Genomic DNA, 16,985 nt, shown 5'->3' on the forward strand with positions numbered 1-16,985 from the left:
CCGGTGCACCCCCCGCAGCCGCAGCCCCGGCCCCCGCCCCCCCCCCCGCGCTGCGGCGCGCCCCGGGCCGAGGTGTGGCGGGAAGCCCCGCGGCCGCGTCCTTAACCTAAGCGGGGAAACCTGAATCCCCCCAAGGAGCCCGTCCAGCCCGGGGGCCTGGGCCAGGAGAAGCCGAGGAGGTGCCGGGCGCCGGGGCCCACCCCTGGCCTCTGGGGGGCCCCTCTGCTGACCCCTCAGCGCCCGCATAGAGCATTCACACTTCCTTTTGTTAAACATATAATTTTTTTTTTTATTTTGAGCGTGACACTTCTCCACTAGATAGCAAGGAAAAGTGATAACAATTACACATTACACAAAAGTACTGTACCATTGCCTTTATCTTGAAGGTTTCGGAAGCCTCTACAGTTAATAAGTTAAATAAAGGGCTTGAGTACATAAATATTTGTCTAGGAACCCTACCGTATCTACAACACAGTAAGAATCTACGGGAGGACAAACTTTTACCATACCACGCTGAGTGCAATTGCGTTATAACATTTCAAATATACAAAGCTCTGTTCTTTTTTTTTTTTTAATAACAATGGTATGTACAGAATCAATAATCACAGTTTGGTGACTTCAACAGTCCATATTCTAGCAGAGTATTTCCCTTTGGTTTGATATAAAAACCTTGGTTGGTGTATGATAAAGAAGAGAACAAGAACAAGACGCCCCTTTCTGTTAAGTGCACTGTTAGCTATCTTACAGACGCGTTCGCTTCCCTGGCCCTGGCTTCACGCCGGGGCCCACGCAGGGGAGATCAACTTAGAGCGCCAAAATGCTGTTTAAAGGAAGAAACAAAATAAAAAGCTAAGTGGGGTGCCAGGAGGGAGAGAGGTTGGGTTTGTTTTTTTTGTTTGTTTTTCTTTTTTTTTTTTTTTTTAACTCTTTTAACTTCAATACCAGGCGTCTTGGAGAGAAAACCTCCCCGATGCTTTCAGCAAAGTAAGAACGGGAGCGAGTGGACGCTGGAGAGGGCGCGAGGTTGGCAGTGGCGGGGCGGGGCGGGGCGGGGCGGGGGACAGGCGGCCGAGGAGGTGCCACGTCCGGTAGCGCCGGGGCTGCCTTGCCCGCGTCCAGGCAGCTGCGAAGGCGGCCGCGCTCTCTCAGTGCCGTCTCGGGAGTGTGCTGGTCCTCTGTTTCCATTTGGTCTTGAGTGGTGCTGAGTGAGGTGACCTTTCGGGGTGCGCCCGGGGCGCGACGGAGGAGGGCAGCCTTTAGCACACCTCCTTGCCCGTGCTGGTGCCCGGCAGGATGTTGAGCTGCGTGAGCTGCGCGGCGTGCTCCTTGGCCTTGAGCCTCAGCGCCGCTATGCTAGACGCGCGTCTGTCTGCGGCCGCGGTGGCCGGGTCGGCCAGCGCGCCCGACGCCACCGCGCCCTCCACGGCCGGCGTGGGCTGTCTCAGGAGCGCGGCCGCGGTCGACGCGCTGGTCAGGGGGGCCATGGTGGAAAAGAGCCTGCGGGGAGAGCAAACAGCGCGGTCACGGCCTCGGGAGCCGAGCGGTGGCCGCCGCCTCTCAGCAGCCGAGCCGAGGGCCGCGAGCGTGCGCGAGGCGCGGCGGGAGGCAAGGCCGCGGGGGCGTGCGCGGGGGGCTGCGGCGCCGGGGGCCTGTCCTGGGGCGGGGGGCCACGCGGGCAAGGCCAAGGGCCCAGGCACCCCGAGGGCCCGGAGCCGGGGCGCAGGCGGGTCCTGGGGCCCCAAAGCCAACGGCGCGGGCGCCTGGATCGTGTGGCTTCGCCTAAGGGGGTGAATTCTCGGGCCGGAGCTCCAAGGGCCAGGAGGGGGAGGCAGAGCGGAAAAGGAGAAGAGGACACGGGGGGGGGGGGGCTGGGATCAAGCCCCACCGAGACCCACGCTGCTGACTTCGCGCTCTCCCCGGGGCGCCTCCGCCCACAGGGCCGCCCTCCCGCGCCAGCCCGGGACCGCGAGGTGGGGGCGGGGGCGCCGCCCGCTGACTTCCGCTCCCCGGCCGGCCCGCGTGCGGCGCGCGACACTCCCTCCCATCGCCGTCCCGCCGCCCCTTGCCCCAGAGAGCCCCCGAACCCCGCGACCTCGCGCGCGGTGCACGGCGACGCCCAAGCCTGGGCCCCCAAGCCTGGGACCCCGGTCCGTGCCACCAACTCCGGGCGGCGCCGGGATTGCTTCTCACGGTGCCTCCACCCCCTTCGCACAGCACTGCGGACCTGCGGCTGAGGCCAGAGCCCCCCCAAACCCCCCAAGCCCCCCCTCCTTCCCCCCCAGGGCTCTGGCTCCAAACTCCCGCAGGGCCAACTCGGAGCTTCCAGGATTAGAAATGAGCCCACCTGGCTTCGAGGGGGGGAGCGGGAGGCTCCCCCCCAGGCACCCCCCACGCCCTCAGGCCCCCCCACCGCACTGCTCTTGCAGCCTCCCCAAATCTCCCAGTCAGGCACTCCAGCCCGGGCTTCGCCAGCTTTTACAAGTCACTTGTCAGAAGGGAAAGGGGGCGGGCGGGGGGGCGGGGGGGGTTTCGGGGGACACACAACTTAATGTTGTTCTCCCAGAAAAAACAATACAGTGTGGCCTGGAGAGGGTGTAAGATGCCCTGGTTCCATAGGTAAACTGAGTCACTAACTACACTTCAATGCCCTCTCGCTGTTTATTTTATTGGTTTGTTACATGAAACTACTTTTACTTAGCGTCTTTTTTTGAAACTTTTCTCTAAAGATGATTTTTGTTAAGTGGCTGCGCAGTTGGATGAATCTATTATTTCTTTGTTCTCCCAAAGAGAGATCATTGAAGCTGCATTCAGTTTTATTTTCACTGCACTTTCCAACTTAATACATCCCTCCTTTGTTTCTTTGTCTGGGTGATAATACAGACTTTTTATTTCATCATTCGATGTTCACTTAAAGAAAGGGAATTATAATATACGATGAACTGTCTCTTTTATTTCGTTGTCTTGTGCCGCGCTGAGGGTCGGGGGGTTGCACATATGGGGGTACGGTTGGCAGCGGGTCACTTGAGTGACAGGGAAGTTAGAGTCTGGGGAAGAAGAAAGAATTCTTTGCACCCAGAGGGCCCGTGGCTCCCGGGTTCGTGTGGAAACCAGAACTGTGTTCCTCTGCCAGGCTTTGGAGCATGGGGAAGGATTTTTGCAAAAAAAAAAAAAAAAAAAAAAAAGGCTGACAGTCATCCCAGCTCTGCAGGCTACACCTGCACACGTTTACACACAGACCACCTATGGCCCCGGCGGCTGGTGCCTTCGATGGTACTTTTACAGCTTTCCCTGAGCACTCCCAGTCGTCACGGGTGTTGGCACTGCCACCGCCCTCCCCTCTGCTCCTCGGCCCCAGCTCATTCCCTTCGAGATCCACACAGTTTGAGGCAAAAAATTAGAGAGTATTTCCTTTGGCTAAATCTGAGGGTTGGCCAAAGAGCGAAGACGTGCGTAGCCGCTGCCGGTGTCCTGCCTCCGGCCTCCTCCCTGCCCCCAGCCTGTGTGCGTACGAGAGACAGACAGACAGACTCCCCGAGGCCGCGCGTTACCTGCCGAACGCCGGGCTGATGAAGGCCGGGTGTCGGAACACGGCGGCTCCGAGGAAAGTGCTCAGGCCCAGCGGCGCCCCGCTGGGCGGCAGGCTGGCCGAGCCCGGAGGCGGAGGGAGGCTCGGGAAGGCGGCGGCGGCGGCGGCGGCGGCGGCCGTCCAGGCCGAGTCGAGCGCCGGGTGGTGCGGAGGGAAGGGGCTGGCGTCCAGGTAGGGGCTCAGCGGGTGCGTGGCCGACAGCGGCCCCGGGAAGGGCAGCCCCGGGGGGTGGGTCTGCGCGCCCGCCTTCTCCCGCTTGCGCCACTTCGCCCGACGGTTCTGGAACCAGACCTGCGAGGCGGAGAGAGCCGGGTCGGCGGCGGGGCTCCGGGGGCGGCGGGCGCTCGGGCCTCCCCGCCCCCCTGCGCCCTCCCCTCGGCGGAGGCCGGCGCCCACTCGCCCCCCGGGGCCTCGGCTGACTCAGAGCCGCCCCCCGCCCCGGGGCCAGACGGGGGCGAAAAGGAGCCCCAACTTAGAGCCGGCAGGAGACAGGGGGCGAGCAGGGCCTTTCCAGCGCACATTTGGAATAGCCTAGTTCCTTGCCAAGTTGGAAGAAAGCGGTCCCCGGTGTTTAGAGTTGGGGAAACTGAGGTTTAACCGTCTCCGCTGCCACCTGCTCACTGTGCATCTTTAGGCACGTCGCTTAAACCTCTCAACCTCAGTTTTCTAATCTGTAAAATGGTGATAATAAAACTTTACTCATAAGGCTGTTGATGTGGAATGAATAAAATACAGCATGTGCAAGCTCGCCTTGGGCAGTGACTCTTGGCGGGGGGACAGCCACCCAGAGATGGCCACACGTCAGCCCTCTGCTGCGCATCAGCTGTTTTTGCCTGTCTCAGGTTTACCCGGGAGCCCACAAAGTCCCTGCTGTGTTGAAAAGGGGGTCTCGGGGAGGCGGTTCACTTATTCTTTCCAGAAATAGTTCTTGAACACCCAAGAGCACTAAGCTGGATTCGGGAGCTTGGGGAAAACTAGGAGGGAGGGAAGAAATGCCCCCGCAAACAAGTCTACGTTGTAGCGGGGAAGTCCTCTGGGAAAGGAAACCTGGGGCCTGGCGGCCTGCTATCTGCAGGGGCTCACTGCAGGGCCTGGTTCCACCCAGGAAGGCCCGACTGCCAGGCCCGGGTATGCAGCAATCCCTGGACAAACAGAAATCAGGGTGCAAGCTACCTGTCGACCCCACACATCTTCAGAGCTAACAGGTCGTTTATTTCTTTGCGGGACTTGGTTTAAATAGGTTATTTAAATAAGACAGTTCTAGGCTTGCGGGAGGTTTCCAGCACAAGGTATCTTCCTAATTGTTAATAGAAAGCAGTTTTAGTAGAGACCTTTACCTGAAATGTGGCAGCTACCATGGTCTAAAAATAACTCCCAGGAGCATGAAATTATTTTTATGTGACCTGCTCATCACACCCACAGCTAATAAGATATGCTCCTTCTCCCCTGAAGGCATTAATATTTTTAGGCTTGGGTTGATGCCTGCACACAAGTCTAAAAATTAAGAATGAACTCCAGGGCTATACAGAGTTATATTAAAATATAATGTAAGTGATCCCCGAGGAATTTGTGTGTGTGTGTGTGTGTGTGTGTGTGTGTGTTTAATTTCAAGACATCCATGCCTTTGATATATACACACTGTAGGTTGTCTTACTAGCACTGGTATCTAAGCTTGGCTTGACTTCTAGACAGCCACCTAGGGCAAGAGAAATCCAGAATCCACACGGGTCGATTATTTAAAATTCCGCTGAAAAGGGGCCCATCCGTAAGATTCCACAGCCCTCAAGTAATCTATCTGTGAATGGGAGAAACACTCTAGTGTGGAAATTCAGAGGCTTGAAAAGGTAAGACTCGATGGGACGAGGCTGGGTGGGCAGCTTTTGTGTATCCAAATCTGTCTAGACGAGAATATCCGCCACTCCTCGATGCCAGTGAAAGGAGTAAAGGAGGGGAGGAGGCAGTGGATGCAGAATGCCCTCAAAGAACGTGGAAACCTTTTCCAGACAGATCGTCTCTCCCGGCTCCACTGCAATCATCAAGATGTCCCCCTGCAATTCCTCATTATTGAATTAATACCTCTGAGGCCCCCCAAAGGTAAACGAAAGGACTCTAATAATTCATATTCACTTAATTACATCTTCTCCGGTGAATAGGGAGAGAGGAGAAGGGGAGGGGGCGCTCTCTTTCTTTTTAAAAGTTATTTAACTTTCCCACGACTCGTTCCCCTGAGCTGAAAATACGGAGTTGCTGTCACATCTCTGTTTGACAATGGAGAAATGTGTCAACAGAAAGGAGGGGACAGGCCTCATCATTAGCCCTCTAATGCAAGAAGCTGTTGTGTATTAAATGAGCCATATGGAATTTATTGTGCTTTATCAGCGCTTGATTTTGACTGTAAAGTGATTCACTCAGCTCCTAACCCAGGGACATCTGTTTTCTGTTGGCCATCGGGGCTGCCCAGTGTTGATCGTCTCTTTGGTTATGAGGCCCGGGTTGGGAAATGCACTCTGGTATGGGGCTGCAGACACCTTTAATAGCATTGCACTCGCTCCCTATTAGATCAATGTGCGCTCATTGCTATAAAAAATGGGAAATCAAATAGCATTAGCCAGCTCCTTGTGCGGGCGGAGGGGAAATCAAACAGCATTTTGCCTTCAAATGGCCCTGTTTGTTCTAGCACTAAGTGGGCTTTTATGAAGCCCGATTGGAGACTTAATCGCAGCCAAATACCTGCTTGGAGCTGAGCGGATTTGTCTAACAACCAAATCCATGCTCCATCCCATTATTTCAATCAGGAGAAGTCAGTCCTCCGATTGTTTCCTCCAGGGGCTGTGGAACAGGGGAGGGGGGGTGCGGTGGGGGGTAGCTCCTGACAGCAGCGCAGGGACTCTGAGACCCCTCTTCTGGTCCCGGACCCCTTCCTCAGGGCTCCCAAACCCAGAGATCTTCCCCTCCAACCTCCCAGGTCTTCACATTTTCATCTTTTTTGTGCATGAGGGTTTGAGTCTATTTTTCTGATTCTGTTTCTCTTCGTTTTATAAAGGGGGCCTCATCCCACCCCAATCCATTGGCCCCCTCTCTCTCCCACCCTTCCCCCTACCCCTCCCTCTCCCTCCTCCCTCTCTGTGGGCAGCTCACCTGGACTCGGGCCTCAGTCAAATCCAGCCTCATGGCCAATTCCTCCCTAGAAGAAAGCGACACAGACAGGAGGTCACATCAGGCTCCAACAAGCCCTTCTCAAGCCACTTTCCCCTTGCTAGCAGGCCTCCTCTGTCAGGGTCTCCCCTGGCTGCCTGCCCTCACCCCCAAACATCTGGGCATCTCATGATCCCTTCCCCACCAAAGTGCCTACTATTTGGTTGAAAACAAAAACCTACGACACGTTGCTGGAGATGGGATATTACACTGTAGCATCCTATATTCAAAAGTGACAAGGGTGGCTTCTTGAGTCTATAAGCCTAACTGGGCCCTCGGATTCGCCCTCATTCTCCCTGAAGCCAGAGTTAGACAAGAAACACGCACACAATGCTCACAGCCTGTTCTGTCCTAATGGTACCTGGGACAGGTACTCATGCAAAATTTGTTTTCCTGCCCTCGGTGTCTTTCTGCCTTTAAAATTTTTTCCAGTCTCCCTCCTCCTCCCCCCTCCCCGCTTTTCTCTCTCCATCTCCAGCTCTTCGCCTTTCCTTCCATCTCCCTACCACCCCCCCACCCCCCTCCCCGCCTCCCTCCCTCTTCCCCTTAGGTCATACTCCCCATTACCCTCTGGAGATACGTTAAGCTTGTTAAGAGTTCAGTGGGGTAATTTTTTGATTAAACAAAATTCTGCGCACCTCCTGACTCCAGTGCCCACTACAAACCCTGCCCATCTCAGGGGGAGTCAATTGAATGAAACCCTACCCCGTCATTGCAGTTATTACTGCGACAATTAAGGCAAATAGGAAACCATTAAGATGCTGTAAAATGGCTTACGACCTGTTTACCAAAAATCTGAGCTCCAGAGAGTAATCGGCTCTACCCCCGCTAATATGAAAGACTGGGGGCTGCTCCAGCCTGGGACCCAGGGCTGCACTGTTGGCAGGCCCCCTCATCCACACCCGAAACTTCAGGACCTGGAGAAAAAACGGTTCCCTAAAGTGCTTTCCGTTGCCCCCTGCTGCAGGGAGCGCCAGCAAATCTGAACCGGCACTTTAGGCTGGCTTCCCGCCTGAGCCAAGGGGCTCTAAATAAGCCCGAAGAGGAGCTGCCCCCCCTCCACATACTGTGGTTCCGCCCCGAGAAGCCAAAGGAGGGCAGACCTGGATGCCAACTGACACCTCCTCATTTTCTCCTGTTGAAACACACATGTGTCACAAATGCAAAAGGCAGATCGGCCAGTTAGCTATTTGATAGCACACACTGATTTTAAATTTTATGTTCTTTTTTAAAGACGATGAAGGGACAGGATGATCCAGAGGAGGACCAACTTTAGCTCGAGGGACGATCAAGTTTAGTGTCTGCCAGCATCAGATCCACACTTTTCCATTACTGATTAGGAGAGAGTTTGGCAATTACTTGCCAGATCAACACCACTTTAGAGTTGGCTCGGGCCTCCTGAGGTCTGAGCAGCGATTTCTCCTCCGGTTCAAAGGGGCGGGCAGCTTTCCACTTCTAAAATGCATATTGAAAAGCTGCACACGTCTTGGGCGAAGGAGCTGCCCGCGCCCCAGGAGCTCTGCGCCAGGCAGACCCCCTTCCCTTCCTTCCTACCCACTGAAGGAAGTTTGCCCTGAGCCTGGCTCCTCGCGGGAGCCCAGACGGTGGCCTGGGGGTGGGAGGGGAAGGCCCCCAGGCCGGCCAGCGCCCCACGTTGGATGAACGAGTCATCCAAGGGTCCGGTCATCTCACCTCCTTCCCCAAAACACTCAGGCAAGAGGGAACTGGAGCGTGACCAGGCGGCAACCCCGGCTGGACGGCTGTCCAAAGAGAAAAATGCCCCAGCTGCGCGGTCGACTGTCGGCCAGGCTGCCGGCAATCAGGGCCCGGCCCTGCAAGCCCGCGCACGTTAACGGAACGCCGGGCTGGGGGGGGCAGGACAGTGGGGAGAGGCCAAGACTCCGGCTGCTGCCCCGCGGACGTGCAGGCACCAAACCCTGGCCAGTTCCGACTCCCCTCCGTTATTTCAGAAGTCCTCAAACGACAGAACTTGAATCTTTTGAAAGGCCTTTCCCGCGGGCGCGGGCTCCAGCTTCCCTGAACGGCGAAAGCGTAACCGATACCCACCGGGCTCCTGGGCAGCGGGCGGGGGAGGCCGGCGCGCACCACACAGCGGCCAAAAATAGCCCAGGGCTCGGCCGAGGCCGCGAGGGCCAGCGGCGCTCCCCGCGCCTCCCGGGGACCCGGCGGCCACCGCAGCGCCCGGGGGCCGGCGTACGTGCTCTGGGTGCGCGCGCCTGCAAGCTGGCGCTCTCGGGCCCTCTCTGGAGAGGCCATTCCTAACTAAAACTTGTAATTTGAAAAAATAAAAAATAAACTGGAGAGACTTGGGGAAGGCAAGAGATCCCAGTCCAAACTTAAAACCCGGAGGAGGGGTGGGGCTGGGGGTGGGTAGTTTTTAGTGAGCAGGGCTGGGTGCGACGGGAGGGCACACCTGAGTCGAGTCCGGGAGCCAAGTCCCGGCCCCAACCCGGGGCCCCGGCCCGCCCGCCTTCCCCTCCGGGCCCGCTCGCGCTCTCCGCCGGCCGCCGCCACGGCCGCCCCGCTCTCGTACCTGGTGAAGACGTCTGGGTAGTGCGTCTTCTGGAAGGCCCGCTCCAGTTCCTCCAGCTGGTAGCTGGTGAACGTGGTGCGGTAGCGCCGCTGCTTGCGCTTCAGCAGCCCCTCCTCCGAGTCGCTGCCCGCAGACAGGCACACGCTGTCCTCGCCGTCCTTGCCCTCGGCGTCCTCCGGGTGCAGCAGCAGCTCCTCCTTGGGCGATAGCTCCCCGCCCTCTGTGGCCACGGCGGCGGCGGCGGCGGCGGCGGCCACCGCGCCAGTGGCGGCCACGGCGCAGCGCCGGGGCTCCTTGAGCAGCGCGCGGGCGTCGTCCTCCAGCAGCTCCTCCTCGTCGTCCTCCAACAGCTCCTCTTCTTCGTCTTCGTCCTCTTCATCCTCCAGCAGCTCCTCCTCGTCGTCCTCGGCGCCCGTACCGCCACCCGCCGCCGGGGCGCCACCGGGGCCGCTGGCCGCGCCGAGGCGCTCGTCCGGGTGCGCGGCGCCCCCCGGGCCACCCAGCTCGTCCAGCGCGGGCGGTGGCGGCACGAAGGGCGCCCCGTTCTCGCGGTACGACTTGCTGCGGCTGATGCTCACCTGCGGTGCCTGGCTGATCTTGAGCGTGTCCCAGGCCGCGGCGGCCGCCGCCGCGGCGGCCACGGCGGCCCCCGCGCCGTCCGGCCGCTCCCCGGGCCGCGCGGTTGGCGGCGGCGGCGGCGGGGCCTCCCCGCGCGGACCCGCCGTGGCCGTGGCCGCCGCCGCCGCCGCCGCGGCCGCCGCCGCCGCCGCCGCCGCAGCGCCCTGCAGGAGGCGGCCCCCGCCCGGGCCGTACAGGCGCCGCAGCTTGGGCGGCAGGTGCAGCTCAGCCTCGAACGGGGCGCTGCTGCCCTTGGGGGAGCCTGCGGGCAAGGGAGAGCGGTCAGCGCGCCGGCCAGCCGGGCGTTCCCGCCGGGCCGCCGCCCGAGGCCGCCCCTGCGCCGCGCTCTCGGCCCCAGGCCCGGCCCCCTCCTCCCGCGCGCTCCCGGACTCGGACCCCCTTCCCCTCTTTCCCCACTTTTCTGGCTTTTTCTTTTTCTTCACGTCTTTCCCTTTCTTTTTCCTTCTCCTTTTTTCTTGTGTCCTCCCTCCGTCCCTCTCGTCTCTCCTTTCCCTCTCCCACTCTTCCTTTCATTTCCTTCCTTCACCTTTCTTTCCCTCTCTTCCTTTCATTTTTACCTTCCTTCTCTCTTTCCTTCTCTCCGCGTCTCTCCCTTCCTTTCCTCATCTTTCTCCTCTCCCCCTTCCTTCCTTTTCCTTTTCGTGAGCTTTGCCCACTCGCTCCCCTCCTCCTTTCTTCCTTTCTTTTTCTTTCCCTTTGCTCCCTCTCTCTTCTCTCTCACACTTTTTTCCCTTCCCCATTTCAGGGCAGGGGAGAATCTGAAAACATTCAACAACTTAAAAAAAAAATACACCACCACCACCCTGAAAACTTGGCGCACGACCTCTGCCTGCTGCTCTGCCACGCAGGCCCAGGCTGGCGACAGGGGCACTGCCCGTGGGCGACCCCTGAGGGGACTGAGAAGGTGGCCCGGTGGCCCTGAGCGCGGGCCAGCCCGACAGCCCGCAGCGGGAGGGGGCCGGGGGCTCCTTGCACAGAAAGGCAAAGAAAAATCGTCCTGCAGAAAATGGGCCCGGAAGGCCTGGGAGGGGGTTATAAGGGGGTACAACAGGCACAGGTCGCTCTTTCCCTTCGAGGAAGCGCCTGGCACAGGTGCCACTGCAGGCTAAAAAAAGAAAAGGAAAAAGTCAGTTTTATTTTAAACGGCCCCTTCTCGCCATCTGCTCCTGTCTTCCAAGTGGCCCTGCGGCTGGACCGCTGGTTTTTGGATTTTAAAAGAAACCAACCATTCTTTTTCCCTGTGATACTTCTGCGGGCAGCTCAGCTCAAGGCGAAACTTGAGTGTAACAGGTTCGGGGCAAAATGACGGGTTGTTTTGGAATTTTTAATTTTAGGGGGGGAAAAAGCCCCCAAAACCTTAGAAATATTTCAACTCTAGTTTTAAAAATAACACAGCAGAGAAAAAAAAAATAGCACCCAGAAGCCGAACATTAAATACATTTCAAATACAATAAGGAGCATTTGGGTAATCCCTGGGAGATGTTTTCTGCAAAGCTTGGGTTTAAAAGGTCACAAGTAATCTACAATTTAAAAAAGAAAGAAAGGGCGGAGGGGGGTGGGGGAACACCGCGTCTAAAGAAATCTTCCAAAGAGGAAAGACCGAGGCTCACTCTGCCTGGAGACCCCTATTCACAGCTTTAGGGGTTCTTGTCTTCAAGTTGTTACAAGGTCCACCCGGCACCTGCTGTTTCTGACCTGTCGCCCCTCTTCAGAGCACCCCCCGAGGCCACCACACGGAGCATTTAAACGACCTAAAGACCAATACCGAGAATCTAAGCCCCCCTCCCCCCGCCCCCAAGCGAAGCACGGCCTGTGCTTCAGGAAGCTGAGGGGAAGGGAGAGACAGACCCTGGCGAGACGTGTGCCGCTCTTTGAGGCACCAGGCCTCAGAGCTGTTCTCTCTCTTTCCTCCATCTCCAGCTTGATAACCCCAGGCCCCTGGCCCCCGAACATCCAACATCCAAACCGGTGCCCAACGCTCTTTGCAGGTGTCTGCCGGGCGCAGCCTTACCTTGCACGGCCTTTTCCTGGTCGGCGCGGCTGGCCAGTGGGGCGGGCAAGCTCTGCGCGGCTCCCAGCAGCCGCATTTTGCAAGGGCTCCTTCGGCCCAGGATGCTGTCGATGCAGTAGGAGGAGAGCAAAGTTGGAGATTTACTTTTGCACTCGGGCCTCTCGGAGCAGCCCTCCTCCTGGTACTGATTGCTCATGGCTGGGGCTTTTTCCCTGGACGCAGAGAGCCGGGCCGCTGGCTGCCTCTCCTGGAGGGTGGGATGGATGGGGGTGTGTTGGGGAGTGGGGTTAGATGGCTGGTTATAATGGATATTACTGCGATCTCTGTGCCCCTCTGCCTCCCTCGGTTGCTGGCTGCCGGCTCCCGCCCTGCACGCGGCCCGAGCTCGCCCTCTCCGCGCTCAGGACAAGCTGTAACAAGTGTAGTGAGCGGCGGGCGCGGAGCTCTGGAGTCTCTCTCCTCCACGTGCTGAGAGGCGCCCTGTGATTGGCTCTCGCCAGAGGCCGGGCTGCGCCGGGCTGCGGGCTCCGAGCAAAGCCTGGACTGGAGTGCGGAAAGGCCGGCGAGGGGTGGGGGGGCGGTGGCAGAGCTTTAGGAGACGGCGGGCACTCGCCCCAACCGTTTTTTTTTCCTCTCTTTTTTATGTTTTTAACTAACAATTGTCTAAGTTCTCCATCTTCTTCCTGTAGACTCCCCTTTAGCCCATCAGGGCTGGCCCGTAGCTCTAGCTTCTTCTGATCTCAGGCCTGTGGGTGCCACTTGGGCGACGACGTGCGCCCCTTCCACCAACCAGAGGACCTTGCTTCCTGGAGGCGAGGCCTTGAGGCTCGCGTTCAGACCGACTTGGTACTTTGCAAAGCCAGGGTTGCGCTCCTGGGACAGCCCTTGATCTCGGGGCGCCAGGTCGCTTTAGGCCCGACGGCCTCCCAGGGGTCAGGGTGATGGCGCGAGCCGACGGTTGCTGTCTGGGCGTTCGCTTTCCTCCTGTGGCCCGACGCCCTGAGCTGTTAGCCTCCACCCTGAGCCGAGAGTCCCCCAACCTCTCTCACCTCAGTCTTTAACTCTGGAAGAAGTCCCCTTAGGGACAAAGCTGTGCCAGAGGCGCGCGGCCTTCACTAGAGCACCTACCGGGCAGGCCGGGACAGGCGAGTGTCCACTGCGGAGTCTGGGAGGCTCCCCTTCTTCCCAGGCTCCTTCCCTCTTCTTCCCGCAAGTTCGCCTCCATTAGGCGGTCACCCCGAGGCTGGCCCTCTCAGGTCTCGGTGCAGGGAGCGGACCTGCGGGGGCCCCGAGGGCTCCAGGGTGGGAAGGACCCAGGTTCGGCTTCTACCGTGCGTGAGCGCCTACGATTCTGAATTCTTCGGGCCTGGCTCCCACAGCAAAGGGAAGAGAATGAGCCTGTGGGTGAACGCGGTTCTCACCCGACAACCTCCTGCGCGTCCAGCGCTGAGGAATCGAGACCAACTGGGACTGACACTGGGCCAAACCTGGGCGAGGGGCTTAGCACGGACGTCCCCCTGGCCGGGGTGCAGGGCTCCAGGGCCGGCCAGGGGCCCCGACAATGGCAAGGTGGGGGCGACGGTGGTGGGTGGGAGAGGGGTCGGGGAGGGGGAATCCACGCCGGGTTTTCCGGTCTCAACCCCTTCAATGTGTCAAAGAGAAAAGCGTTTTACAAAGGATTATACTTGAATCACTTACAGTCAGTATTTAAAAATACAAGGATGCATAACTGGGATTTTTTTTTCAGCCATAAACATCTGCATAACTCTTGGATGCTGGTGGGTGGGTGGCCAAACGATCGGGCTGGCTTGGCAGGAGAATTCGAGACACAACTTGAGGGGGAATGAAGGGTTGGGAATAGGTACATTAATAATGTTAATACTCATGCTGCTGTCACTACTACTATTACAGGCAAGAGGAAAAAAGATGTCTCTCTGTGTCCCTCTTTCTGTTTTTTTAGTTTGAGTCTCACCAGTTTTTCCTACACTCAGATGACGGGGCTGGGGGACGGAGGAGTCCCTGAGCCACCCCTGACATTTGATTTCCTCTTAAGCCCTGCCTGCTGATCCAAGGCACCTGGGATCTTCTCCTGCCTTTCTTGCATTCTTCCCTTTTCCATCCCCACCAACAGTTCCAGTTTTTACACTGTCCCATTCGGCGTTCAGCTGCCAGTCTGCGCGCTGATTTCCTCCCCAGCCCCGAGAGCCCACTCCCGGCAAGCGGGGCTCGACGCAGCTGGAAGGACGCGTCCGTCTCCTCCAAGGCTCCAGCCTCGCCTCGGACCCTCTCGGGTGTCCCCGCGGCTGGTCGCCGGGAGAAACGGAGGCACTTTTCCCTCCCCGGAGGGCCCTGCGTCGGAAATCCGCAAGACCCGGCTGCTGGGTGGCTCCGTGACTTCAGAGTCGGCTCCGCACACGCAGGGAGTGGGCTGAAAACTGAGTCCCAAATAGATCGTGTTAAACAAAAAGCGACACAAACGCACAAATCATTTCTGAGAGCCTAACAGGGTTTCAACTCTTTCGGTGGAAGATTTCTTTGCTTCCGTCTCCCTCCTCCCCCTTCTGCAGCTGTTCTCCTTTTTTTAAAAGAGAAGTCGGACTTTCTGCTGGGGTGTATTCTAATTTTAATCATCCACTGTAAAAGAGGAGGTTAACATAGAATTTCTGATTCTGACTTAATGACCCCTGGAACTAAATCTAATTCTATTAATGGAATATAATGTGTTTCTTTGGGAAACCTGTGTGAAAACACAAGCTTTGTTATTTTTATTTTGTTTATTTTTGGTATTTCTAACCAGTCTTCCCCCAGTGAGGACGCTCCTGGGAAGGCACGTCCATTCACTTTGGAGAGAAAGGCCCCGACAGCCCTGAGATGATCTTTGTCACAATTCAATACCAACTTCAAAATCTACAATTGACTCTTCCTATTCCCGAAAGATTAAATTAAGAAACAACAGAGAACTTTTCCAGCATACCCACCGGGAGACAGAACCTGCTGGTGTCTCCATGGTGTGTAACCAGAAAATGGGTTTAGGATATATGTGTTATCCTATCTGTTAATTTTATTTTTTTTTTAAGGTAAGCTTTACACCCAACATGGGGCTTGAACTCACTACCGGATGATCAGGAGTCGCGTTCCCTGCGGACTGAGCCAGCCAGGTGCCCTTCCCATTTGTTATTTTAGAAAACAAACAAACAAAAAAGATACTTCTAATGTCTAGGAAGAATTTTATTGATTTGTTGAGTAGCTAGACTTGTAAGAATTGGGCTATAGGGTATGTATAAAAACTTTTAGGTTAGCCAATTTCATATTTGCTCTCAGCAAAATGACACTTCACTGTGTTTTCATCTCACTTTCTTTTACCCACGAATCAGAGGAATTTCATTTTAGTGGTAATATTTTTCACATTTGTACTTGGTTATTCACAACTCCTGACTCCTCTAGTCTTTGGGGTCTGTAACTGTTGTTGTTGCTGCTTTATTTTTCCTGGGCTGCCTAGAAAACAATAGTTTGCAGGTTCATCTGCCTTTACAAATCAATCACTGAGATAAAAATGACAGTTATGCCTGGAAGTGAGGGTCAGAAGTGTTTAAAACTGTTGTTTATGGTGAAAGACGAGGCTTGTCCCCAGGACTGGAAATAATAATTACCTAGAAGAGGCGGATGGAAGAAACCCCCTTTCCTTTCCGTGCTGAGAACTAATTCTACACTGCAGTTTCAAAATTATATTCGCAAGAAATTCAGGATAAGGGGGTGGCAGTAAATGTCATTTTCCAGGGGTGAAAATGTTTGGAGGAGAGTTAACCTTGCACACTTTGCATTTGAGATGTTTTAATTTGCTGTGCAGTATACACATAGATAAATAAGGCAGTGATGGGCTTCCAGCCTCACCGGACACTCAGGTCTCCTTAAATTATGCTCAACCTCTTCAAAACATGTATTTAAACAATAGAAATAAACTTCACTGGGGTCTGGCTACCAATTTGGAAGCCATTGGAAGGGAAGACAATAAGTCCTGATTACACTCAAGGATTCTCTGTGATGTGATATCCCCTTTGCCAAGTAATTTTGCTGTTTTATTTATTTATTTTCTTTTTTTTTTTTTAACAAACTTTCATTCATTTATGGTCTTCCGCAACCTGCTAATTTAACACTGGAGCGCGTTATTGCAGTGTTAGGAGGAGAGAAAGAGGGAGAGAAAACAACAATACTGCAATGATCCAAATGATACAGTAGAATTATAGCAATTATAGTTCTACTTGTGGAAGAAAACCTTGCTGAGATCAGGCAAACAAACTGAAGCCTTGTGAGGATAACAAGCGTCGGGATTGACAGCCGGTGCTGGGAAGAGCCGGAGGGCACAAACAGAAATATTTGCCTCACCCCTACCCCCCCTTAACTCCAACCAGCCAAGGTTAACTTCCTCAGATGCTGCCTTCAGAGTCTTATCCACTTCGGGGTATACATTTCATGCACAAATCGTGGTCTCTCCTCGTGGAAGTCTGATAATAGGAGGAAATAGGACATAATCCGCTTGCCTAGCACTTGCCCCTCGCCTTGTCTGCCCCCTGCTTGCCCTCCACCCCCCGCCCCTGCCTCAGTCCTCCCCAAGGCTGCCGGGATCCGTCCGTGGACGGTGTTGTTTGTTGATGTGTTTTCCAAGGATCAGCCCTTGGAAACGTCCAAAGGGACTGACAACTGGGATTGCTAGGGAAGACTCCTTGGCGTGTGCCAGTGCCCCCTTCTTCGCCGTGTAGTCCGCCCGAACCCCGAGCTCCGCCGGCGCCGCTCAGCTGGGAGAGGTTTGCTGGGAAGCAGAGCGCGGCCGAGCCCTCAAGGTACGGACGTGTGGGTGTGATCACTGCCTTGGGACAGCTCCCCTTATTTGCAAACTTTGTCACTCTTGGTACCCTTCCGCAGGCTGCGAAGGGGGTGGGGAGCGAGAACCGGAGAGAAAGCAGACCCCACCCCCACCGCAATCAGCCACTCGGGCGGCCAAC

The 16,985-nt window shown here is 56.3% G+C and overlaps 1 protein-coding gene across 1 annotated transcript; it reads right to left on the minus strand.

Moving 5' to 3' along the window:
* Positions 1-282: 282 nt before the first annotated feature.
* Positions 283-12,399, minus strand: ARX (aristaless related homeobox). Its single transcript, XM_041741314.1, has 5 exons — positions 11,986-12,399; positions 9,336-10,215; positions 6,725-6,770; positions 3,549-3,877; positions 283-1,497 (listed from the first exon to the last, which is right to left on the minus strand). The coding sequence occupies exons 1-5, from the start codon at positions 12,179-12,181 to the stop codon at positions 1,257-1,259; spliced, it is 1,692 nt and encodes a 563-aa protein (XP_041597248.1). The 5' UTR covers positions 12,182-12,399; the 3' UTR covers positions 283-1,256.
* Positions 12,400-16,985: the final 4,586 nt, after the last annotated feature.

The sequence above is a fragment of the Vulpes lagopus genome, chromosome X (genome assembly GCF_018345385.1).
Source record: "Vulpes lagopus strain Blue_001 chromosome X, ASM1834538v1, whole genome shotgun sequence".
In the NCBI taxonomy this organism is placed as follows: domain Eukaryota; kingdom Metazoa; phylum Chordata; class Mammalia; order Carnivora; family Canidae; genus Vulpes; species Vulpes lagopus.